The 25,469-nt window shown below is 50.1% G+C and overlaps 2 protein-coding genes across 5 annotated transcripts in view; one reads left to right on the top strand and one right to left on the bottom strand.

Moving 5' to 3' along the window:
* LOC128335745 (proteoglycan 4-like) overlaps nt 1-25,469 on the bottom strand; it is a 32,328-nt gene that overhangs the window by 2,867 nt on the left and 3,992 nt on the right. Inside the window, exons 3-18 of one of the 4 annotated variants that reach the window (XM_053274468.1) lie at nt 25,179-25,277; nt 24,687-24,770; nt 24,029-24,151; nt 22,734-22,817; nt 18,251-18,349; nt 16,991-17,119; nt 15,350-15,448; nt 14,422-14,550; nt 10,992-11,120; nt 9,349-9,447; nt 8,421-8,549; nt 4,995-5,123; nt 3,352-3,450; nt 2,424-2,552; nt 1,536-1,600; nt 610-651 (exon numbers count right to left, since the gene is read on the bottom strand). In XM_053274468.1, the coding sequence (XP_053130443.1) occupies nt 621-651; nt 1,536-1,600; nt 2,424-2,552; nt 3,352-3,450; nt 4,995-5,123; nt 8,421-8,549; nt 9,349-9,447; nt 10,992-11,120; nt 14,422-14,550; nt 15,350-15,448; nt 16,991-17,119; nt 18,251-18,349; nt 22,734-22,817; nt 24,029-24,151; nt 24,687-24,770; nt 25,179-25,277 (1,656 nt within the window). In that variant the 3' untranslated portion in view covers nt 610-620. The remainder of the gene's footprint in view (nt 1-609; nt 652-1,535; nt 1,601-2,423; nt 2,553-3,351; nt 3,451-4,994; nt 5,124-8,420; nt 8,550-9,348; nt 9,448-10,991; nt 11,121-14,421; nt 14,551-15,349; nt 15,449-16,990; nt 17,120-18,250; nt 18,350-22,733; nt 22,818-24,028; nt 24,152-24,686; nt 24,771-25,178; nt 25,278-25,469) is intronic. The other 3 variants (XM_053274469.1, XM_053274470.1, XM_053274471.1) reach the window with 3 other exon arrangements.
* The window catches only part of LOC128335746 (55 kDa erythrocyte membrane protein-like), a 52,686-nt gene continuing 43,330 nt past the window's right edge, over nt 16,114-25,469 (top strand). The window contains exon 1 of the mRNA XM_053274475.1: nt 16,114-16,149. Within this exon, the coding sequence (XP_053130450.1) occupies nt 16,129-16,149 (21 nt within the window). The 5' untranslated portion in view covers nt 16,114-16,128. The remainder of the gene's footprint in view (nt 16,150-25,469) is intronic.

Genomic DNA, 25,469 nt, shown 5'->3' with positions numbered 1-25,469 from the left:
AAAGATCTACAAATTGAAACTGAAAGGCTGTGGCAGAAAAAGACCAAAATAATCCCAGTAGTAATTGGTGTCCTGGGTCCAATTCCAAAACACCTTGAAGAGCACCTCAACCCCATAGGGGCTTCGCACCCACAAAGACCACCTTCAAGGGCAATGATCCACCTCTTCAGAATGAGGAAGTAATGTGTAAGTAAACCAGGTTTCTTTCTCAAAAGACTTATGCATTTGCCCAGGCTCAAGGTATTTAAATCCAGCCCAGAATGTCCATTGCTAGAGGTAGAAATACAGGCAAGATACCATTAGAGCAACCACCACCAATTACAGTTCAGGATTCTCTGTAACAACCAAACTGACAATCCAATACTGCAACAATTCCGTATCAGCAGAGCAAAGTACATTTCTGCACAATTCAGCGCTGCTATTTAGTTCTCCAACAGACAGCCCATGATAATGGGCATGAAATAAGATCCTTATAAAGACAGCTTGTCAACCTATGAGGGAATGATTGCATGCTGCCAAGACACACTCGTCCAGTTCTATGCACTCATAAATGTATACAAATAATACTAAATAATATAGATAATATAAATAATCATGTGGAGTACAAACATTGAAAGGCATCACTGTGGCCAGCTTCTCCTCGCTTTGAACCTGCAAAAGAGAGAGGAGGAAAGGAATCAGTTCTTGAGGCTGGACAGAGTTTGCTCTGCAGGATTCCACCCAGCTAGAGTGAAGAATGACTAATTCCTGTTCAGATCCAGGAAAGAACCGATTCCAGCCCCATGGTTTTCCTGGCGAGGCCTTCGGCCTAGTTCCCACATCTCCATGGAGATAACCAACCTGTTCCCCTTCCCATGGCAGAGCGTGGGAAATGTTCAGTAGTCCGAAGGCACCCCGAAACGAGAATGGTTCCCCCATGCGGGAAACGGGTGGGTCCGGGAGAAGCCACGCCAGAACCCTTGTCCAGCCACAGAGACTCTTCTCATTCCAGCACGGCCTGAACCATCTTGACTCATCACAGAGGACCCCATAAGTGATTTCTGCCCCAGGCCAAACTATTTTTGCTGCCTGCGCCCCTGAAGAGCTGCTCTAGTCAGGGATGGTGGACCAAAGCTCTGTCTGTGTTTCATATCCCCCCACCCCCACCTTCTTTTTGTGGCTGAGCTTTAAAAATCACAAAACCTCTCATGGAAGGCACAGCCAAGGTCCACTGATCCAGAGAGTTGCTTCAAGGGGAGGTGAGTGTGCCAGAAGAGCTGAAGCCAGCGCACAAGACACTTCTCGAATGACTCTCCTCTCATTCCATTGGAACGGACTCGGACTCACCTCCACTTAAAACAAAGTTACCTAGGGCCCAGAGGCACTCTTACCCCTGGATTCCCGAGACAAAGACCAGGGCCTCCACAGCCCCTGGGGGCCCTCAAATCCTCTTTAGTCTCTCCCGGGTAGTGTGGTTGCCCGGCCAAACATGACGATGCTTAATTTGCAGTGGAGGGGGGTGTCCAAAAGCCTTTAGGGCCAGGTTCCAAAATTACCTCGCTGCACATCTGATTGGGCCTCCTCCTGCGTTATCTGGCCTTCCCCTGTTCCAGTTCTTATCCTAAAAGGGGGGGAGGGAGGAGAGATGAGGACGTCGCCCTAAACAGAATTTTGATGACTGATAATGACTTTTATCACAATTGTGACTTTATGCACACTGATTAGGTCTTCCGTGACCCTTCTCTTTCTCAGGGGATGTCCTTAAGGAAAGACATGCTAACACTGGGAGGGTGCAATAGATCAGCCCTGCTGGTTCAGGCTCCAGGCCTATCTAAGTGCAGCCTCTTGTTTCCCTCACTGGCCATCAGGTACCTCTGGGAAGCCCACAAGCCAGAGGTGAAGGCATGCCCCTCTCCTGCCACTGCTCCCCTGCAACTGCTACTCAGGGGCATCCTGCCTCTGAGCCCGGAGGAGGCATATAGCCAACAAGACTAGTAGCTATGATTGACCTGTCCTCCATGAATTGGCCAATTCAGCCTTCTGCTGCTTCTAAATTGCTTGGCAATCTAGCTCAGGGCTGTGCAAATGGCAACTGTGGGGTGGGTCAAGAACCCCCTTAATGGCCTGAAGAGATGCCTCTGCCCTCATCTTCGGATTGGGAGCTCCCTGCTCATCTTCTGACACCCACTCCTGGAACCATGCCATGCCATCCAAAGAGCACGTTAGCCCTCATGGGTCCCTGTGAGAGACTGGACAGGATTCTGCCCTTTTCCATGGATGTAAGCTTGGAACTGCTGCAGAGAAGGCAGCCAGTCTACCACTGAGCTTTGGGCTTTCCTGGCATGAGTGGGGGGAGGGGGGCGGGCTGTGGATGGCCACATTCACTTGAAACATGGGGCGCTACTTCCAGTCTAGGCTGGCAGTGCTGGAGGGGCAGTGCTTACCACATATCCAGCGCTCTCGAAGGAGCCTGCAGTGCTGGGTAGGAGTAGAGCTGATGGAGGAGGAGGCAGGGGCTGTGGTGGTGTTGATAGTCTGATGCTGGTTGGCAGACCTGGCCTCTGCGGAGTCTCCTGGATTCAAGAAGAGGAAGAAAGGCGTGAGGAGGGTGCCTGCTGCATCCTGGGCCTCCAAAACATGTGGCGTGACTTACAAATAAGAATCCAATGGATATTTATAGACCCCTTTTCAACAAAAGGTTCCACAGGGGGTTTACACAGATATAAAGAAAGATGGTCCCTTGCCCCCAAAGGGATCACAATCTAAAACAGAAACATAAGAAACACCGCTCTGGGCTCCTTGGAGGAAGAGCGGGATGTAAAATGTAAAATAAATATAAATAAATAAGATACACCCCAGCAACTGCCACTGGAGGGATGCTGTGCAGGGGATAGATAGGGCCAGTTGCTCTCATCTGAGATATGCCCACATGGTTTGACTAAGAGAGTAGGGGGGACAAAACGCTAAGCAGCACCCTCCCTTTTCCGCCTGAGGTCCATCTGATCCATGGGGATGGCCACGTCGGCTTGGTCAAGGAGAAGCTGCTAGTAGTCTACCTAGACTAGGCTCACCAGTGTTGGAGGGGCAGAGCTTCCCACATCACGGGGAGAGGGAGGGGGGCTGCAGTGATGGTGAGGGGCAGAGAGAGTGGAGGCAAGGGCTGCTCAAGAGGTGGACGTGGGGCTTTTCAGCTGGGACTGGGAGAGGACGGGGCGGGGGACACCAATCTACACCTGCCCAGCCCCAATTGCAACAGCACCCAGTCCAAGACCCCCCTCGTTTCTGCCCTAGATAACCCACATACTTCAGCAAAGAAGCTGAGCTCAGGGGAAAGTTCTCCATGTCGGGTCTGTGTGCTTCTGATTTCCTCACCTCATCCAGCTTCCGGAGGCACCTTAATATCTGGAAGCGGCCTTCTTTCCAATTGTTGTTTATGACGACTTGTAGGTGCACAGCCTTTTCCTTTGGTCCCTGGTGGAACAAAAGAGCCATTCACTAGCCAAGATGGAATGAGGTATATGCATGAAATTCATCATAATCAACATCATCTCCAACATGTTCCCAGTATCGCTTCCCCAAAGGACGCTAAACAGCACCCTCAGTTTTCAGTCTGATGTCCATCTGATCCCTCCACCTGCCAGATGTTTTCTCTCTCGACCCTGGAGGAACAAACTGCAATTCACCAGCTAAGGCATGAAAGATTGGTTACTTGCCATGAAGGATCCTTCCTACTGCTGGATATGAGGACATCTCTGCTGCTCCAGAGGCAGGACTATGCAAATTAGCTTTGAAGGATTAAACAGGCCTGGGAAGGATATCCACCCCACCCGCCCCAGTTCTGTACAGGCAAGTCGGGAGAAGAGGAAATATCCATTTAGAAACAATGTGAAGGAACAGAAGGCAGTCCCTGCAGTAGACTTGGACTGCCCAAGTGGGTGGGCCGGGATAGCCTCATATCCAGGAGCAGCAAGAAGCCTTCACTGTAAGTGACCAATGCCCCGTTCCCTGCTGCGAAGGAGGACGTTTTGTGGGACATGCCACAGCTGATGAGCCCGGGTGGGAAACATCTGGGATTACTGCTGAGGGAGTACGGACTGTAGCACTCTCCTACCAAATGCAGCTTCGGCAGAGCATTGACTGTCCATCTTGTAATGTCTTGTGAAAGTAGACCGGTAAGATTAGGTCGCTGCTTTATATATCTCGGAAAGGGGAGCGTTTGTAGAGGAGGCAGCCGTTGCTGCCCCTGCCCTGGTCAAATGAGCTGAGCTATGGAGAGGCGTTGGTATTTTCAACATGATATTTAAAATTGATCTGTGGAATTGAGCTGATAGGTTAGACTGGAGGGCCTTGTAGTGTCCAGAATGTTGTGGAGATTCCATGTCAGGAATCAGTCTATGGTAGGTGGCAAAAACAGCGTGGCTCCTCTGAGGAAACGTTTTAGGTGAGATTTATGGTTTATTTTTTAGGTTTATGGGATGTTCTTGACGGGAGTGAGAGGCCAACAGTTGCTGCCCTTGCCCTGGTCGAATGAGCTGAGCTATGGAGAGGCCTTGGTATTTTCAACATGATATGCAGGCTTTGATCCTCTTGGCAATAGTAACTTTTGAGGCCTTCTGGCCCATGGAAGTAGGGAGATAAGACACGGACAAGGCACATGAAGACCGGCAGTGCTCAGTGTGTTGGATGTAGGTCTTAAAACATCCTCGGACATCTGGGCTGTGCCATGCACGCTCCAACGGATGTGAAGGTTTGGGACAGAAAGAAGGCAGGAGGACGTCCTTCCAAACAGCACATAAGCCCTCATGGGTCCCTGTGAGAGACTGGACAGGATTCTGCCCTTTTCCAGGGATGTAAGCTCGGACCTGCTGCAGAGAAGGCAGCCAGTCTACCACTGAGCTTTGGGCTTTCCTGGCATGAGTGTGGGGTGGGTGGGGGGCTGTGGATGGCCACATTCACTTGAAACATGGGGCGCTACTTCCAGTCTAGGCTGGCAGTGCTGGAGTGGCAGTGCTTACCACATATCCAGGGCTCTCGAAGGAGCCTGCAGTGCTGGATGGGACAGGAACTGATGGAGGAGGAGGCAGGGGCTGTGGTGGTGTTGATTGTCTGGGGCTGGTTGGCAGACCTGGCCTCTGCGGAGTCTCCTGGATTCAAGAAGAGGAAGAAAGGCGTGAGGAGGGTGCCTGCTGCATCCTGGGCCTTCAAAACATGTGGCGTGACTTACAAATAAAAATCCAATGGATATTTATAGACCCCTTTTCAACAAAGGTTCCACAGGGGGTTTACACAGATATAAAGAAAGATGGTCCCTTGTCGCCAAAGGGATCACAATCTAAAACAGAAACATAAGAAACACCACTCTGGGCTCCTTGGAGGAAGTGCGGGATGTAAAATGTAAAATAAATATAAATAAATAAGATACACCCCAGCAACTGCCACTGGAGGGATACTGTGCTGGGGATAGATAGGGCCAGTTGCTCTCATCTGAGATATGCCTTATAGCGCCCACATGGTTTGACTAAGAGAGTGGGGTGGAGAAAACGCTAAGCAGCACCCTCCCTTTTCCGCCTGAGGTCCATCTGATCCATGGGGAAGGCCACGTCAGCTTGGTCAAGGAGAAGCTGCTAGTAGTCTACCTAGACTAGGCTCACCAGTGCTGGAGGGGCAGAGCTTCCCACATCATGGGGAGCGCCAGGGGGGGCTGCAGTGATGGCGAGGGGCAGAGAGAGTGGAGGCAAGGGCTGCTCAAGAGGTGGACGTGGGGCTTTTCAGCTGGGCCTGGGAGAGGACGGGGCGGGGGCACACGCGTAACAACGATCGGGCAAGGGGAGACAGTTGTCTGGGGGCCCCACTGCCTGGGGGAGCCTCCCAGAGGCACCTCACGTGACTCCCCCTTGCCCCCTGCCCAGCCCCAAGGCCCCTCAGCCACTTGCCCTGCTCGCCTTCTCTCCTGCTTGTTCTCCTGGCCCGCAATGGAAGCAGCAGACAAGCTGCCAAGAGCTCCTTTTCTCCCTCTTCTCAGCTGATCGGCGGGTGGCCGGGGCTTCCACGGAGGCCTCAGTGTAGGCCTCTGTGAAGCCTGAACTCCAGTAGGGCCCAAGCACCCAGGAAGGAGGAGGCAGCCAGAGTGGCCACCACTGTTCTCTGCAGCAGAAGACCCCTTGCTGCCCTGCCCAACCCAGGCCAGCATTTGCAAGGTAGAGTGTGAACTCCTTTTTGTGGTTTCCTTCCCCGCCCACCCACCCCCCGGATATATAGGCATCTGCTTGCCATAGGGCTTTGCTATGGGGGGTGGGTGGGACTGACAAGTCTCTGACTATTTATTTTAAAACAGCTTGGAAAATTTGCTGGCTTAAAAACAAGTATCTAAAAAGTCCTATAAGTGGTTTGTTTCATGGCAGAAAATTACAAAAACTATTGGAACAAACAGTATTATATTTATTTTATTCATTCATTCATTCATTCATTCATTTATAAATGCACTTATGTTCAAGTTGTTTTGCAACCCAGAAGGTCTGAGTGAGAACTGTGAAGCATGTGTTGTCCTTTTATTTTATTTTATTTTTCTTGTGTGTGAACTGCTCTCCAATAAGTTGCAGGGACTTCAGGGTAAATCTGGCCAACATGTGAATGCAGCACCTCCATTCCAGAGGAGATGCGCGTTAAAGCGCTTTAAAAGCCTCATGTGAAAAACCTCCTGGAATCGAACTTGACTGAATTTGTTCAGAATTCTGAGAAAACAAACATAGGCTCACCCTGCATGGTTGAAAGTCTCCTTTGCTAATCTGCAGCAAGGGGGCCATTTTAATAATTTGTCTTTCTAGTGTGTTCTAGGCATTAAAAGTAGCACAGATGTAGAGTACTCAATGTATATCACTATATATTGTGACGTGTGCGTGTGTGTATTCAGTGAAATGTCTTTCCAGGCTGCATACTTATTTTGAAATATCAGACTTAAATCCTTGGGGGCCTCGGGTGTGCGGAGGCCCTGGACTTTGAGGGGGGGGCATTTTGAAATCTCGTCTTTGGGCCCACTCCAACCTTGCTACGCCCCTGGGTGGGACACACACCAATCTACACCTGCCCAGCCCTAATTGCAACAGCACCCAGGCCAAGACCCCCCTCGTTTCTGCCCTAGATAACCCACATACTTCAGCAAAGAAGCTGAGCTCAGGGGAAAGCTTGTCCCAGAGAACTTGGTTCTCCATGTCGGGTCTGGGTGCTTCTGATTTCCTCACCTCATCCAGCTTCCGGAGGCACCTTAATATCTGGAAGCGGCCTTCTTTCCTATTGTTGTTAATGGTGCCTTGGAAATATCCATTTAGAAACAATGTGAAGGAACAGAAGGCAGTCCCTGCAGTAGACTTGGACTGCCCAAGTGGGTGGGCCGGGATAGCCTCATATCCAGGAGCAGCAGGAAGCCTTCACTGTAAGTGACCAATGCCCCGTTCCCTGCTGCGAAGGAGGATGTTTTGTAGGACATGCCACAGCTGATGAGCCCGGGTGGGAAGCACCTTGGACTACTGCTGAGGGAGTACCTACTGTAGCACTCTCCTACCAAATGCAGCTTCGGCAGAGCATTGACTGTCCATCTTGTAATGTCTTGTGAAAGTAGACCGGTAAGATTAGGTCGCTGCTTTATATATCTCGGAAAGGGGAGCGTTTGTAGAGGAGGCAGCTGTTGCTGCCCCTGCCCTGGTCAAATGAGCTGAGCTATGGAGAGGCGTTGGTATTTTCAACGTGATATTTAAAATTGATCTGTGGAATTGAGCTGATAGGTTAGACTGGAGGGCCTTGTAGTGTCCAGAATGTTGTGGAGATTCCATGTCAGGAATCAGTCTACGGTAGGTGGCAAAAACAGCGTGGCTCCTCTGAGGAAACATTTTAGGTGAGATTTATGGTTTACTTATTAGGTTTATGAGATGCTGTTGACGGGAGTGAGAGGCCAACAGTTGCTGCCCTTGCCCTGGTTGAATGAGCCGAGCTATGGAGAGGCCTTGGTATTTTCAACATGATATGCAGGCTTTGATCCTCTTGGCAATAGTAACTTTTGAGGCCTTCTGGCCCATGGAAGTAGGGAGATACGACACGGACAAGGCACATGAAGACTGGCAGTGCTCAGTGTGTTGGATGTAGGTCTTTAAGCATCCTCGGACACCTGGGCTGTGCCATGCACGCTCCAACGCATGTGAAGGTTTGGAACAGAAAGAAGGCAGGAGGACGTCCAGCCCCCATGGGTCCCTGTGAGAGACTGGACAGGATTCTGCCCTTTTCCAGTGATTGAAGCTCGGACCGGCTGCAGAGAAGGCAGCCAGTCTACCACTGAGCTTTGGGCTTTCCTGGCATGGGTGGGGGGGGCGGGCTGTGTATGGCCACCTTCGCTTGAAACATGGGGCGCTACTTCCACTCTAGGCTGGCAGTGCTGGAAGGGCAGTGCTTACCACATCTCTGGTGCTCTCGATGGAGCCTGCGGTGCTCGGTGTGACAGGAGCTGATGGAGGAGCCGGCAGGGGCTGTGATGGTGTTGATAGTCTGGGGGTGGTTGGTAGACCTGGCCTCTGCGGAGTCTCCTGGATTCAAGAAGAGGAAGAAAGGCATGAGGAGGGTGCCTGCTGCATCCTGGGCCTCCAAAACATGTGGCGTGACTTACAAATAAGAATCCAATGGATATTTATAGACCCCTTTTCAACAAAAGGTTCCACAGGGGGTTTACACAGATATAAAGAAAGATGGTCCCTTGTCCCCAAAGGGATCACAATCTAAAACAGAAACATAAGAAACACCGCTCTGGGCTCCTTGGAGGAAGAGCGGGATGTAAAATGTAAAATAAATATAAATAAATAAGATACACCCCAGCAACTGCCACTGGAGGGATGCTGTGCAGGGGATAGATAGGGCCAGTTGCTCTCATCTGGGATATGCCCACATGGTTTGACTAAGAGAGTAGGGGGGACAAAACGCTAAGCAGCACCCTCCCTTTTCCGCCTGAGGTCCATCTGATCCATGGGGATGGCCACGTCGGCTTGGTCAAGGAGAAGCTGCTAGTAGTCTACCTAGACTAGGCTCACCAGTGTTGGAGGGGCAGAGCTTCCCACATCACGGGGAGAGGGAGGGGGGCTGCAGTGATGGTGAGGGGCAGAGAGAGTGGAGGCAAGGGCTGCTCAAGAGGTGGACGTGGGGCTATTCAGCTGGGACTGGGAGAGGACGGGGCGGGGGACACCAATCTACACCTGCCCAGCCCCAATTGCAACAGCACCCAGTCCAAGACCCCCCTCGTTTCTGCCCTAGATAACCCACATACTTCAGCAAAGAAGCTGAGCTCAGGGGAAAGTTCTCCATGTCGCGTCTGTGTGCTTCTGATTTCCTCACCTCATCCAGCTTCCGGAGGCACCTTAATATCTGGAAGCGGCCTTCTTTCCAATTGTTGTTTATGACGACTTGTAGGTGCACAGCCTTTTCCTTTGGTCCCTGGTGGAACAAAAGAGCCATTCACTAGCCAAGATGGAATGAGGTATATGCATGAAATTCATCATAATCAACATCATCTCCAACATGTTCCCAGTATCGCTTCCCCAAAGGACGCTAAACAGCACCCTCAGTTTTCAGTCTGATGTCCATCTGATCCCTCCACCTGCCAGATGTTTTCTCTCTCGACCCTGGAGGAACAAACTGCAATTCACCAGCTAAGGCATGAAAGATTGGTTACTTGCCATGAAGGATCCTTCCTACTGCTGGATATGAGGACATCTCTGCTGCTCCAGAGGCAGGACTATGCAAATTAGCTTTGAAGGATTAAACAGGCCTGGGAAGGATATCCACCCCACCCGCCCCAGTTCTGTACAGGCAAGTCGGGAGAAGAGGAAATATCCATTTAGAAACAATGTGAAGGAACAGAAGGCAGTCCCTGCAGTAGACTTGGACTGCCCAAGTGGGTGGGCCGGGATAGCCTCATATCCAGGAGCAGCAAGAAGCCTTCACTGTAAGTGACCAATGCTCCGTTCCCTGCTGCGAAGGAGGACGTTTTGTGGGACATGCCACAGCTGATGAGCCCGGGTGGGAAACATCTGGGATTACTGCTGAGGGAGTACGGACTGTAGCACTCTCCTACCAAATGCAGCTTCGGCAGAGCATTGACTGTCCATCTTGTAATGTCTTGTGAAAGTAGACCGGTAAGATTAGGTCGCTGCTTTATATATCTCGGAAAGGGGAGCGTTTGTAGAGGAGGCAGCCGTTGCTGCCCCTGCCCTGGTCAAATGAGCTGAGCTATGGAGAGGCGTTGGTATTTTCAACATGATATTTAAAATTGATCTGTGGAATTGAGCTGATAGGTTAGACTGGAGGGCCTTGTAGTGTCCAGAATGTTGTGGAGATTCCATGTCAGGAATCAGTCTATGGTAGGTGGCAAAAACAGCGTGGCTCCTCTGAGGAAACGTTTTAGGTGAGATTTATGGTTTATTTTTTAGGTTTATGGGATGTTCTTGACGGGAGTGAGAGGCCAACAGTTGCTGCCCTTGCCCTGGTCGAATGAGCTGAGCTATGGAGAGGCCTTGGTATTTTCAACATGATATGCAGGCTTTGATCCTCTTGGCAATAGTAACTTTTGAGGCCTTCTGGCCCATGGAAGTAGGGAGATAAGACACGGACAAGGCACATGAAGACCGGCAGTGCTCAGTGTGTTGGATGTAGGTCTTAAAACATCCTCGGACATCTGGGCTGTGCCATGCACGCTCCAACGGATGTGAAGGTTTGGGACAGAAAGAAGGCAGGAGGACGTCCTTCCAAACAGCACATAAGCCCTCATGGGTCCCTGTGAGAGACTGGACAGGATTCTGCCCTTTTCCAGGGATGTAAGCTCGGACCTGCTGCAGAGAAGGCAGCCAGTCTACCACTGAGCTTTGGGCTTTCCTGGCATGAGTGTGGGGTGGGTGGGGGGCTGTGGATGGCCACATTCACTTGAAACATGGGGCGCTACTTCCAGTCTAGGCTGGCAGTGCTGGAGGGGCAGTGCTTACCACATATCCAGGGCTCTCGAAGGAGCCTGCAGTGCTGGATGGGACAGGAACTGATGGAGGAGCCGGCAGGGGCTGTGGTGGTGTTGATTGTCTGGGGCTGGTTGGCAGACCTGGCCTCTGCGGAGTCTCCTGGATTCAAGAAGAGGAAGAAAGGCGTGAGGAGGGTGCCTGCTGCATCCTGGGCCTTCAAAACATGTGGCGTGACTTACAAATAAAAATCCAATGGATATTTATAGACCCCTTTTCAACAAAGGTTCCACAGGGGGTTTACACAGATATAAAGAAAGATGGTCCCTTGTCGCCAAAGGGATCACAATCTAAAACAGAAACATAAGAAACACCACTCTGGGCTCCTTGGAGGAAGTGCGGGATGTAAAATGTAAAATAAATATAAATAAATAAGATACACCCCAGCAACTGCCACTGGAGGGATACTGTGCTGGGGATAGATAGGGCCAGTTGCTCTCATCTGAGATATGCCTTATAGCGCCCACATGGTTTGACTAAGAGAGTGGGGTGGAGAAAACGCTAAGCAGCACCCTCCCTTTTCCGCCTGAGGTCCATCTGATCCATGGGGAAGGCCACGTCAGCTTGGTCAAGGAGAAGCTGCTAGTAGTCTACCTAGACTAGGCTCACCAGTGCTGGAGGGGCAGAGCTTCCCACATCATGGGGAGCGCCAGGGGGGGCTGCAGTGATGGCGAGGGGCAGAGAGAGTGGAGGCAAGGGCTGCTCAAGAGGTGGACGTGGGGCTTTTCAGCTGGGCCTGGGAGAGGACGGGGCGGGGGCACACGCGTAACAACGATCGGGCAAGGGGAGACAGTTGTCTGGGGGCCCCACTGCCTGGAGGAGCCTCCCAGAGGCACCTCACGTGACTCCCCCTTGCCCCCTGCCCAGCCCCAAGGCCCCTCAGCCACTTGCCCTGCTCGCCTTCTCTCCTGCTTGTTCTCCTGGCCCGCAATGGAAGCAGCAGACAAGCTGCCAAGAGCTCCTTTTCTCCCTCTTCTCAGCTGATCGGCGGGTGGCCGGGGCTTCCACGGAGGCCTCAGTGTAGGCCTCTGTGAAGCCTGAACTCCAGTAGGGCCCAAGCACCCAGGAAGGAGGAGGCAGCCAGAGTGGCCACCACTGTTCTCTGCAGCAGAAGACCCCTTGCTGCCCTGCCCAACCCAGGCCAGCATTTGCAAGGTAGAGTGTGAACTCCTTTTTGTGGTTTCCTTCCCCGCCCACCCACCCCCCGGATATATAGGCATCTGCTTGCCATAGGGCTTTGCTATGGGGGGTGGGTGGGACTGACAAGTCTCTGACTATTTATTTTAAAACAGCTTGGAAAATTTGCTGGCTTAAAAAAAACTATCTAAAAAGTCCTATAAGTGGTTTGTTTCATGGCAGAAAATTACAAAAACTATTGGAACAAACAGTATTATATTTATTTTATTCATTCATTCATTCATTCATTCATTCATTTATAAATGCACTTATGTTCAAGTTGTTTTGCAACCCAGAAGGTCTGAGTGAGAACTGTGAAGCATGTGTTGTCCTTTTATTTTATTTTATTTTTCTTGTGTGTGAACTGCTCTCCAATAAGTTGCAGGGACTTCAGGGTAAATCTGGCCAACATGTGAATGCAGCACCTCCATTCCAGAGGAGATGCGCGTTAAAGCGCTTTAAAAGCCTCATGTGAAAAACCTCCTGGAATCGAACTTGACTGAATTTGTTCAGAATTCTGAGAAAACAAACATAGGCTCACCCTGCATGGTTGAAAGTCTCCTTTGCTAATCTGCAGCAAGGGGGCCATTTTAATAATTTGTCTTTCTAGTGTGTTCTAGGCATTAAAAGTAGCACAGATGTAGAGTACTCAATGTATATCACTATATATTGTGACGTGTGCGTGTGTGTATTCAGTGAAATGTCTTTCCAGGCTGCATACTTATTTTGAAATATCAGACTTAAATCCTTGGGGGCCTCGGGTGTGCGGAGGCCCTGGACTTTGAGGGGGGGGCATTTTGAAATCTCGTCTTTGGGCCCACTCCAACCTTGCTACGCCCCTGGGTGGGACACACACCAATCTACACCTGCCCAGCCCTAATTGCAACAGCACCCAGGCCAAGACCCCCCTCGTTTCTGCCCTAGATAACCCACATACTTCAGCAAAGAAGCTGAGCTCAGGGGAAAGCTTGTCCCAGAGAACTTGGTTCTCCATGTCGGGTCTGGGTGCTTCTGATTTCCTCACCTCATCCAGCTTCCGGAGGCACCTTAATATCTGGAAGCGGCCTTCTTTCCTATTGTTGTTAATGGTGCCTTGGAAATATCCATTTAGAAACAATGTGAAGGAACAGAAGGCAGTCCCTGCAGTAGACTTGGACTGCCCAAGTGGGTGGGCCGGGATAGCCTCATATCCAGGAGCAGCAGGAAGCCTTCACTGTAAGTGACCAATGCCCCGTTCCCTGCTGCGAAGGAGGATGTTTTGTAGGACATGCCACAGCTGATGAGCCCGGGTGGGAAGCACCTTGGACTACTGCTGAGGGAGGACCTACTGTAGCACTCTCCTACCAAATGCAGCTTCGGCAGAGCATTGACTGTCCATCTTGTAATGTCTTGTGAAAGTAGACCGGTAAGATTAGGTCGCTGCTTTATATATCTCGGAAAGGGGAGCGTTTGTAGAGGAGGCAGCTGTTGCTGCCCCTGCCCTGGTCAAATGAGCTGAGCTATGGAGAGGCGTTGGTATTTTCAACGTGATATTTAAAATTGATCTGTGGAATTGAGCTGATAGGTTAGACTGGAGGGCCTTGTAGTGTCCAGAATGTTGTGGAGATTCCATGTCAGGAATCAGTCTACGGTAGGTGGCAAAAACAGCGTGGCTCCTCTGAGGAAACGTTTTAGGTGAGATTTATGGTTTACTTATTAGGTTTATGAGATGCTGTTGACGGGAGTGAGAGGCCAACAGTTGCTGCCCTTGCCCTGGTTGAATGAGCCGAGCTATGGAGAGGCCTTGGTATTTTCAACATGATATGCAGGCTTTGATCCTCTTGGCAATAGTAACTTTTGAGGCCTTCTGGCCCATGGAAGTAGGGAGATACGACACGGACAAGGCACATGAAGACTGGCAGTGCTCAGTGTGTTGGATGTAGGTCTTTAAGCATCCTCGGACACCTGGGCTGTGCCATGCACGCTCCAACGCATGTGAAGGTTTGGAACAGAAAGAAGGCAGGAGGACGTCCAGCCCCCATGGGTCCCTGTGAGAGACTGGACAGGATTCTGCCCTTTTCCAGTGACTGAAGCTCGGACCGGCTGCAGAGAAGGCAGCCAGTCTACCACTGAGCTTTGGGCTTTCCTGGCATGGGTGGGGGGGGCGGGCTGTGTATGGCCACATTCGCTTGAAACATGGGGCGCTACTTCCAGTCTAGGCTGGCAGTGCTGGAAGGGCAGTGCTTACCACATCTCTGGTGCTCTCGATGGAGCCTGCGGTGCTCGGTGTGACAGGAGCTGATGGAGGAGCCGGCAGGGGCTGTGATGGTGTTGATAGTCTGGGGGTGGTTGGTAGACCTGGCCTCTGCGGAGTCTCCTGGATTCAAGAAGAGGAAGAAAGGCATGAGGAGGGTGCCTGCTGCATCCTGGGCCTCCAAAACATGTGGCGTGACTTACAAATAAGAATCCAATGGATATTTATAGACCCCTTTTCAACAAAAGGTTCCACAGGGGGTTTACACAGATATAAAGAAAGATGGTCCCTTGTCCCCAAAGGGATCACAATCTAAAACAGAAACATAAGAAACACCGCTCTGGGCTCCTTGGAGGAAGAGCGGGATGTAAAATGTAAAATAAATATAAATAAATAAGATACACCCCAGCAACTGCCACTGGAGGGATGCTGTGCAGGGGATAGATAGGGCCAGTTGCTCCCATCTGGGATATGCCCACATGGTTTGACTAAGAGAGTAGGGGGGACAAAACGCTAATTAGCACCCTCCCTTTTCCGCCTGAGGTCCATCTGATCCATGGGGATGGCCACGTCGGCTTGGTCAAGGAGAAGCTGCTAGTAGTCTACCTAGACTAGGCTCACCAGTGTTGGAGGGGCAGAGCTTCCCACATCACGGGGAGAGGGAGGGGGGCTGCAGTGATGGTGAGGGGCAGAGAGAGTGGAGGCAAGGGCTGCTCAAGAGGTGGACGTGGGGCTATTCAGCTGGGACTGGGAGAGGACGGGGCGGGGGACACCAATCTACACCTGCCCAGCCCCAATTGCAACAGCACCCAGTCCAAGACCCCTCTCGTTTCTGCCCTAGATAACCCACATACTTCAGCAAAGAAGCTGAGCTCAGGGGAAAGTTCTCCATGTCGGGTCTGTGTGCTTCTGATTTCCTCACCTCATCCAGCTTCCGGAGGCACCTTAATATCTGGAAGCGGCCTTCTTTCCAATTGTTGTTAATGACAACTTGTAGGTGCACACCCTTTTCCTTTGGTCCCTGGTGGAACAAAAGAGCCATTCACTAGCCAAGATGGAATGAGGTATATGCATGAAATTCATCATAATCAACATCATCTCCAACATGTTCCCAGTATCGCTTCCCCAAAGGACGCTAAACAGCACCCTCAGTTTTCAGTCTGATGTCCATCTGATCCCTCCACCTGCCAGATGTGTTTTCTCTCGACCCTGGAGGAACAAACTGCAATTCACCAGCTAAGGCACGAAAGATTGGTTACTTGCCATGAAGGATCCTTCCTACTGCTGGATATGAGGACATCTCTGCTGCTCCAGAGGCAGGACTATGCAAATTAGCTTCGAAGGATTAAATAGGCCTGGGAAGGATATCCACCCCACCCGCCCCAGTTCTGTACAGGCAAGTCGGGAGAAGAGGAAATATCCATTTAGAAACAATGTGAAGGAACAGAAGGCAGTCCCTGCAGTAGACTTGGACTGCCCAAGTGGGTGGGCCGGGATAGCCTCATATCCAGGAGCAGCAAGAAGCCTTCACTGTAAGTGACCAATGCCCCGTTCCCTGCTGCGAAGGAGGACGTTTTGTGGGACATGCCACAGCTGATGAGCCCGGGTGGGAAACATCTGGGACTACTGCAGAGGGAGTACGGACTGTAGCACTCTCCTACCAAATGCAGCTTCGGCAGAGCATTGACTGTCCATCTTGTAATGTCTTGTGAAAGTAGACCGGTAAGATTAGGTTGCTGCTTTATATATCTCGGAAAGGGGAGCGTTTGTAGAGGAGGCAGCCGTTGCTGCCCCTGCCCTGGTCAAATGAGCTGAGCTATGGAGAGGCGTTGGTATTTTCAACATGATATTTAAAATTGATCTGTGGAATTGAGCTGATAGGTTAGACTGGAGGGCCTTGTAGTGTCCAGAATGTTGTGGAGATTCCATGTCAGGAATCAGTCTACGGTAGGTGGCAAAAACAGCGTGGCTCCTCTGAGGAAACGTTTTAGGTGAGATTTATGGTTTATTTATTAGGTTTATGGGATGCTCTTGACGGGATTGAGAGGCCAACAGTTGCTGCCCTTGCCCTGGTCGAATGAGCCGAGCTATGGAGAGGCCTTGGTATTTTCAACATGATATGCAGGCTTTGATCCTCTTGGCAATAGTAACTTTTGAGGCCTTCTGGCCCATGGAAGTAGGGAGATACGACACGGACAAGGCACATGAAGACTGGCAGTGCTCAGTGTGTTGGATGTAGGTCTTTAAGCATCCTCGGACACCTGGGCTGTGCCATGCACGCTCCAACGGATGTGAAGGTTTGGGACAGAAAGAAGGCAGGAGGACATTCTTCCAAAAAGCACATAAGCCCTCATGGGTCCCTGTGAGAGACTGGACAGGATTCTGCCCTTTTCCAGGGATGTAAGCTTGGACCTGCTGCAGAGAAGGCAGCCAGTCTATCACTGAGCTTTGGGCTTTCGGCATGAGTGTGGGGTGGGTGGGGGGCTGTGGATGGCCACATTCACTTGAAACATGGGGCGCTACTTCCAGTCTAGGCTGGCAGTGCTGGAGGGGCAGTGCTTACCACATATCCAGGGCTCTCGAAGGAGCCTGCAGTGCTGGATGGGACAGGAACTGATGGAGGAGCCGGCAGGGGCTGTGGTGGTGTTGATTGTCTGGGGCTGGTTGGCAGACCTGGCCTCTGCGGAGTCTCCTGGATTCAAGAAGAGGAAGAAAGGCGTGAGGAGGGTGCCTGCTGCATCCTGGGCCTCCAAAACATGTGGCGTGACTTACAAATAAGAATCCAATGGATATTTATAGACCCCTTTTCAACAAAAGGTTCCACAGGGGGTTTACACAGATATAAAGAAAGATGGTCCCTTGTCCCCAAAGGGATCACAATCTAAAACAGAAACATAAGAAACACCACTCTGGGCTCCTTGGAGGAAGTGCGGGATGTAAAATGTAAAATAAATATAAATAAATAAGATACACCCCAGCAACTGCCACTGGAGGGATACTGTGCTGGGGATGAATAGGGCCAGTTGCTCTCATCTGGGATATGCCTTATAGCGCCCACATGGTTTGACTAAGAGAGTGGGTTGGAGAAAACGCTAAGCAGCACCCTCCCTTTTCCGCCTGAGGTCCATCTGATCCATGGGGAAGGCCACGTCAGCTTGGTCAAGGAGAAGCTGCTAGTAGTCTACCTAGACTAGGCTCACCAGTGCTGGAGGGGCAGAGCTTCCCACATCATGGGGAGTGCCAGGGGGGGCTGCAGTGATGGCGAGGGGCAGAGAGAGTGGAGGCAAGGGCTGCTCAAGAGGTGGACGTGGGGCTTTTCAGCTGGGCCTGGGAGAGGACGGGGCAGGGGCACACGCGTAACAACGATCGGGCAAGGGGAGACAGTTGTCTGGGGGCCCCACTGCCTGGAGGAGCCTCCCAGAGGCACCTCACGTGACTCCCCCTTGCCCCCTGCCCAGCCCCAAGGCCCCTCAGCCACTTGCCCTGCTCGCCTTCTCTCCTGCTTGTTCTCCTGGCCCGCAATGAAAGCAGCAGACAAGCTGCAAAGAGCTCCTTTTCTCCCGCTTCTCAGCTGAGACAGTGGAGGCAAGGGCTGCTCAAGAGGTGGACGTGGGGCTTTTCAGCTGGGACTGGGAGAGGACGAGCTGGGGGACACCAATCTACACCTGCCCAGCCCCAATTGCAACAGCACCCAGGCCAAGACCCCCCTCGTTTCTGCCCTAGATAACCCACATACTTCAGCAAAGAAGCTGAGCTCAGGGGAAAGCTTGTCCCAGAGAACTGGGTTCTCCATGTCGGGTCTGTGTGCTTCTGATTGCCTCACCTCATCCAGCTTCCGGAGGCACTTTAATATCTGGAAGCGGCCTTCTTTCCTATTTTTGTTAATGATGACTTGTGGGTGCAGAGCCTTTTCCTTTGGTCCCTGTTGGAACAAAAGAGCCATTCACTAGCCAAGGTGGAATGAGGTATATGCATGAAATTCATCATAATCAACATCATCTCCAACATGTTCCCAGTATCGCTTCCCCAAAGGACGCTAAACAGCACCCTCAGTTTTCAGTCTGATGTCCATCTGATCCCTCCACCTGCCAGATGTGTTTTCTCTCGACCCTGGAGGAACAAACTGCAATTCACCAGCTAAGGCACGAAAGATTGGTTACTTGCCATGAAGGATCCTTCCTACTGCTGGATATGAGGACATCTCTGCTGCTCCAGAGGCAGGACTATGCAAATTAGCTTCGAAGGATTAAACAGGCCTGGGAAGGATACCCACCCCACTGGCCCCAGTTCTGTACAGGCAAGTCGGGAGAAGAGGAAATATCCATTTAGAAACAATGTGAAGGAACAGAAGGCAGTCCCTGCAGTAGACTTGGACTGCCCAAGTGGGTGGGCCGGGATAGCCTCATATCCAGGAGCAGCAAGAAGCCTTCACTGTAAGTGACCATAGCCCTGTTCCCTGCTGCGAAGGAGGATGTTTTGTGGGACATGCCACAGCTGATGAGCACCTGGGACTACTGCTGAGGGAGTACCGACGGTAGCACTCTCCTACCGAATGCAGCTTTGGCAGAGCATTGACTGTCCATCTTGTAATGTCTTGTGAAAGTAGACCGGTAAGATTAGGTCGCTGCTTTATATATCTCGGAAAGGGGAGCGTTTGTAGAGGAGGCTGCCGTTGCTGCCCCTTCCCTGGTCAAATGAGCTGAGCTATGGAGAGGCGTTGGTATTTTCAACATGATATTTAAAATTGATCTGTGGAATTGATCTGATAGGTTCGTGGAATTGAGCTGATAGGTTAGACTGGAGGGCCTTGTAGTGTCCAGATGTTGTGGAGATTCCATGTCAGGAATCAGTCTATGGTAGTTGGCAAAAACAGCGTGGCTCCTCTGAGGAAATGTTTTAGGTGAGATTTATGGTTTATTTATTAGGTTTATGAGATGCTGTTGACGGGAGTGAGAGGCCAACAGTTGCTGCCCTTGCCCTGGTCGAATGAGCTGAGCAATGGAGAGGGGCCTTGGTATTTTCAATATGATATGCAGGCTTTGATCCTCTTGGCAATAGTAACTTTTGAGGCCTTCTGGCCCATGGAAGTAGGGAGATACGACACGGACAAGGCACATGAAGACCGGCAGTGCTCAGTATGTTGGATTTAGGTCTTTAAGCATCCTCAGACATCTGGGCTGTGCCATGCACGCTCCAACGGATGTGAAGGTTTGTGACAGAAAGAAGACAGGAGGACGTCCTGGGATCTGTGAAAAATTGAAGGCTCCGGCATCTATCTGAATGAGTCTGGTGAGAATATGCATAAGTGTTTTTTGACAGATAGGGCCTCAAGCTCCAACATTCTGCTGGCGGAGGTGACAGCTACTAGGAATATCAGTTTATAGGACAGAAGGCAATGTGGAATTGATCTGATAGGTTAGACTGGAGCCCGCTCTCCCCGCAAACCCTCTGGAGGTGGGTCTCACCCATTGTGAGACCCACCTCAGTATATCGCAGCTTCCTATTTTCCTTTTTTATCTGGAGCTGCCCACTGGAATCACATCACACCATTTTTTAAATAGCTGCGCTGGTTGCCAATTTGTTTCCAGGTCCAATCCAAGGTGCTGTTTTTGACCTTTAAAGCCCTTAATCGTTTGGGCCCTGGATACTTGAAAGACCTCCTGCTCCCCAAGGTTGCTGCCCACTTGATGAGGTCATCTGCTCCCCGTGCTGACAAAGAGGGAGGTTCGGCTGTCGTGCACGCAGTACAGGGCTTTCTCAGTCATTGCCCCCAGATTCTGGAATGCTATCCACTCCTCAGTCTCCATCACAGTTTTTAGAAAGCGTGTGAAATCTTGGCTTTTCACCCAGGCTTTTATACGATTGTTCCTATTGCTGCTGCTTTGTATCTTTTATGGCTACAGTATATTGTGCTTGTTTTTTCTTCTTTAATTCTTTTAATCTTTGTTTTTTAATCTTGTTTTTTAATCACATCTGTATTTTCTTTTCTAGCTGCTTTTTAATTAGTGTAATTTTTGTAGCCTTGTTTTAACTTTTGTGCGAACCACCTTAAGGTTTTTTTTTAATGAAAGGCAGTATAGAAATTTAACAATAATAAATACATAAATTTGATCCATTACAATGGTCATATTTGATCCAGCTGATCGAAAAGTATCCAATGGGAAGAGATTGTATTAGCGTTATCAAGCTCACATTATAGTTAGTCCCTGGACTCAATCCCTAACCGGCCTTTTAAAAAGGGACACTGATGATTTGGAAGAAATTGATATTTCGTTTATCATCTCTTAATTCCCCACTTACCCAGTAACATTCCTTCCCTAAATTATAAAAAATAATTGGCAGAAGAAAAAGAATCAGTTAGTGAGATTGAGAGGTGGATACCATAAAGGTGAATTTAGGACACTCGATCCAATACAATCACTTTTTATAGAGCAGAGTGGGTTGTGGTTTCAGCTGATACAACTGAAGGCATTTCTGTCTTTGCCCCAGATGCTATCTGTGGCCGGTAGAGACCTGACCAGGTTTGAGAAGCTGGTGACAGAAAGTGGCTATGAAGCAAAAGGTTTAATATCCAAGCACTATCCGACTCTGTTAAAATGTGAATTAATACCATTGACCAGACTGAAACTTGTCAGGGAGATGGATCTGGCAAGAGTTTTCATGAAAGAAAAGTGGGGAGAGAAAGGACTCGTAAATCTGTAGATTCTGTCTCAGCCCAAATCGAGAAAAATTATATTAAAATAGTCCATAGATGGTACATGACTCTGGTGAGATTAGCGCACATTGCAAAGATTTTGAAAGAGCTGCACATTGCAAAGATTTTGAAAGAGCCCCCATTTTGAAAGAGCTGCACTGGCTACCAGTTCGTTTCCAGGTCCAATTCAAGGTGCTGGTTTTGACCTTTAAAGCCCTAAACAGTTTGGGCCTGGGGTATTTGAGGGACCGCCTGCTCCCAAGGGTTGCTGCCCGCTTGACGAGGACATCTGAGGGGGCCCTGCTCCGGGTGCCGACAATGAGAGAGGCCCGGTTGTCGTGCACTCGGGACAGGGCCTTCTCTGTTGCTGCCCCCAGACTCTGGAATGCTCTCCCAGTGGCCATTTGTTCCTCGGGCTCCATCACGGCTTTTAGAAAGCTTGTAAAGACTTGGCTTTTTACCCAGGCTTTTACATAATCGTTTTTACTTCTGCTTCTGGGTGTTTTTATTTGTTGTATTGTTTTATGCTTGTTTTTATGTTTTTATACTCTTAGCATGATGTTTTTATTGTGTTTTTATTGTATGTTTTTAACGTTTGTAAACCGCCTTGGGGCTATCTTTTAACGAAAGGCGGTATAAAAATGCAAAAATAAATAAATAAATAAATAAATAAATAAATAAATAAATAAAAATAAAAAGAGAATGTGTGCTAAATGCTGGAGCAATGATTGTAAGGCGACAGGGACCTCCTATCACTAGGGTGGACTTGTCCAAGAGTTGGGAATTTCTAGAAATTGGTTTTTATAGAGATGGCACAAGTCACTGTTCAGAGATTCAGCCAGATCCCCTCTTGGCACTCTTAGTAGTAGTAGTAGTTGTTGTTTTTTGGGGGGGAGAATTAGAGACATTGAAATCTAAAGATTTACTGTCCTGTATGTTGCTAGCAACTAGATTAATCATAGGCAGACATTGGAAAGAGGGAGAGTTATCCCTAGAGGATCGGGATAACAAACTCTGTTATCTAGCAACAGCCCCCAAAACTGACTTATTCTTTAAAGGTGTAATTCCAGCCCAATCTTGTATTATGATCAAGCAGCATCTATTCTTATTTTTGAACTATAAATATTATGGTAAGGAGGGGACAACCCAATCCATTCATGTTTGCAAAGATGTATTTGTTTAAGAATGACCAAGAATGACATCGTAGAGTATTCTGTGTTCAATGCTTTGTAGTCATCGGCTTGGGCCTCTTCTTCCCTTTCTTTTTAATGATGGTTTTTAGAAATGTATTGTAATGGTGTCTGGTGTTTTTAAATAAGGATCTCTTTTTAATTTTTTTTTAAAAAAAGCTGGTTTGAGGTCTGGATTCCTCCTGGGACTCTGAAGGCATTTCCTCCTACTTCGGTCATATGCTGGGAGAAAGTGCTGGGTAGGATGACCCTGTCTGAGTCGGCACCCACCTCCCACGGGTTCCTCTCCCTCTCCTCTGATCTAGTTTCTGATTTGTACATGACTGGGGCTCCAGAGGGCACACAGCTCCTAAGACTGGCCGGGAGCTTGTCTGACCCTTCCCCTTCTTCAGTTAGGAATTCCACTGTTTCCCATACATTACCTGCATGGCTTCCAGGGCTTGGAGAACTCGAGAGGAGCAGCCACCAAGCCCGCACCATCCCTCTGTGCCTTTCCCTCCCGTGACCTGTAGCGAGAAGGTTGACAAACAGCCAATTAGTGCCCCACTCAAACCTGCATTTCCTCATTTCCCCACCCCCCTCAGGTTCCGACCCTCATTCCTCTTCCTTAATTAATGTTAGACTTGCATAAAACATATGCTGAAAGGTCTCAGCATGTGATCAGAGGGTTCCTTTGGCTCAAATATGTTAAGAGAAGCACCCAGTCCTGGGGGAAGGCAAGTCTCTGGGACCTGTAACAGAAGGTTAAGCACAGACTTGGTACTTGGAGGGTTGAAAATGCCTTTTCTCAGCTGGTGGCTGACATCCAGAGCAGCAGCAGAGCACTGGTGGAAGGAGGCTGCACAAGCGCAAAACTCTTGCACTAGCCTGCCACCCTAGCTAGCCAGAAAAAGATCAAAGCCTGCAGTGGGCTTGTCAACATTGCTGAAGCAATGTCTAGCCTGCTCTGGTGTCCCCCTCCAGTTCAACTGTCCCTGCTTGGAGCTATCCAAGGTCTTGAATCTTGCTCCCCCTTAGAGCTGCCTGAGGCAGTGCTATTCCGGTGGGCTGATGTGATGTAGATGGAGGTAGGGATGTGTGTGTGTCTGTCTGTCTATCTGTCTGTCAGAGAGAGAGACAGACAGACAGACAGACAGAACTATGCCCAACGAACTATGCCCAAGACAGACAGAACGAACTATGCCCAAGATTCCCTGGAAAGGGAGGATGCTCATTAAACCACTTTCAGTCTGTGGCATGGATACTGCCCAAGTCTTTGGAAGTGTTACAGACATGTTTTCATTAGAAACATGAGAAGGTGACATCTGGGTGCTAAAGACCAGATAGCAGGCTGAAGTTCTGAGAAGACCATGGGATTCAAGATCTTCCATCAAAGAAAATGTTTTGCTTGCTGCTGCCGACTGTTGTGCCCACGCCACAGCTGATGAACCTGGGTGGGAAGCATCTGGGACTACTTCTGAGGGAGTACCTCCTGCAGCACTCTCCTACCAAATGCAGCTTCGGCAGAGCGTTGAGTGCAGGCATGGAGGGAGGCTGGCGGCGGCACCCTGGCCCTGCCCCCTGCGTCTGACAGCAGACATGGGGGCCAGCTAGCGAAGTCAGGTGTAGGGACATGGTCTTTCCTGCACAGTTGGGACCCACAGCTGGACACATTTGCTTGAAACATGGGGCGCTATGTCCAGTCTTGGCTCAACAGTGCTGGAGGGGCAGTGCTTACCGCAACATGGGCCTTCTTGGTCGCAGTGCTGGGCAGGGCTGCAACTGAGGGTGCAGGCTGGCGCTTTGGTGCGGGTGATGCTGCTAGGCGCAATCTTGGTGGTGGCATCACTCTTGGCCTATACTGGATGCAAGAGTGAGAAGAAAGGCATGAGGAGAGCTCCTGCTGTGCTATGGACCTCAACAAAAGCAGCAGGTGGGGCGCCAACCCCCTCCCCACTTTTAAAAGCGCCAAGACCCTTCTGAGGTCAGCCTTAGAGAATCCACATGGTGTGACTAAGAGAGTGGGGGCAGGGGTAAAGATGCTAACCAGCTAACCTAACCCCAACCAGCACCCTCCATTTTAGCCTGATGTCCATCTGATCCCTCCACCTGCCTCACCTCACTCAATCTGTTCGGTGGATCATTTCTATAGAGATATTGGGGCATCAGTTTTACTATTGATTTCACATTGGGATGAAGTGGTACAAGATTGTTTATACCCTTGTAATTTATTCACAGTAATGCGAGATTTCTGTGTAAAGGAGATTAAACTGGAGATTAAATTTCTGTGTAAAGGAGATTAAACTGTGTAAAGGAGATCAAACTGGGCCCACCAGTTTGGTGCAGACCCCTACTCTCCTCTTCTGTTAGGAATGGCAGTGTTTCCCAAGCATTACCTTCCCGGCTTCCATCTCCTGCAGTATTCTGTAGGTCGAAGTGCTGAGCCCGCACCATCCATCTGTGGCGTTTTTTGCAGTAACCTGTCAGGAGGGGGTAAACAATAGGCCAGTTAGTGGCCAACTCAACCCTGCATGCTAGAGGGAGAGTGCCAGATACGGCAGTGCCTCTCTCTGTAGCATCCTTCTGTTTCTTTTCTTTATGTGCACTGGAATAGTCATGATGCCCAGCAGTGGAGCGGGGCGGGGGAGCAGGAGGAGGAGAAAAGATCTCTTCCGAGTAACTCTGCCTGTCTTGCCCTATTCCTGACTCAGTGTTAGAACATCCCGACAGCTCAGACCCAGATGGCTGCCGCTTCACTGGAACCCCTTGCACAAGTGAAATGGGGGAAAGATCTAGCACTCCCTACATGGCCCGGGAATGCAGTCCACCCCTTGGGTCCAAGCCCCAGCCCTCTTCCATAGGGAACTTAAGACTTGCATAAAACATACGCGGATAGGTGTCGGCATGTGGCGGACAGGTTCCTTAGGGCGATGTTGACTCCCACGGCAAGATGCACCCATTCCTGGGGCGACCTGAGGCTCTTGGATCTGAGACAGAAAGATTCAGCACAGTCTCAGTAACCCGAGGACCAAAAATGCATTTCCTCAGATGGCGGCTGACATCCAGAGCAGCAGCAGAGCGCTACTAGAAGGATGCTGCATAAGTGCAAAGCTCTTGTGCTAGCCAGCAAGAGATTGAAGCCTTTTTCTGAAGCAAATCTAGCCTGCGCTGGTGTTTCC

The sequence above is a fragment of the Hemicordylus capensis genome, chromosome 11, assembly GCF_027244095.1.
Source record: "Hemicordylus capensis ecotype Gifberg chromosome 11, rHemCap1.1.pri, whole genome shotgun sequence".
Classification (NCBI taxonomy): domain Eukaryota; kingdom Metazoa; phylum Chordata; class Lepidosauria; order Squamata; family Cordylidae; genus Hemicordylus; species Hemicordylus capensis.
Note: the sequence above shows the minus strand (reverse complement) of the source record. Positions and strands in the feature narration are given on the sequence as shown.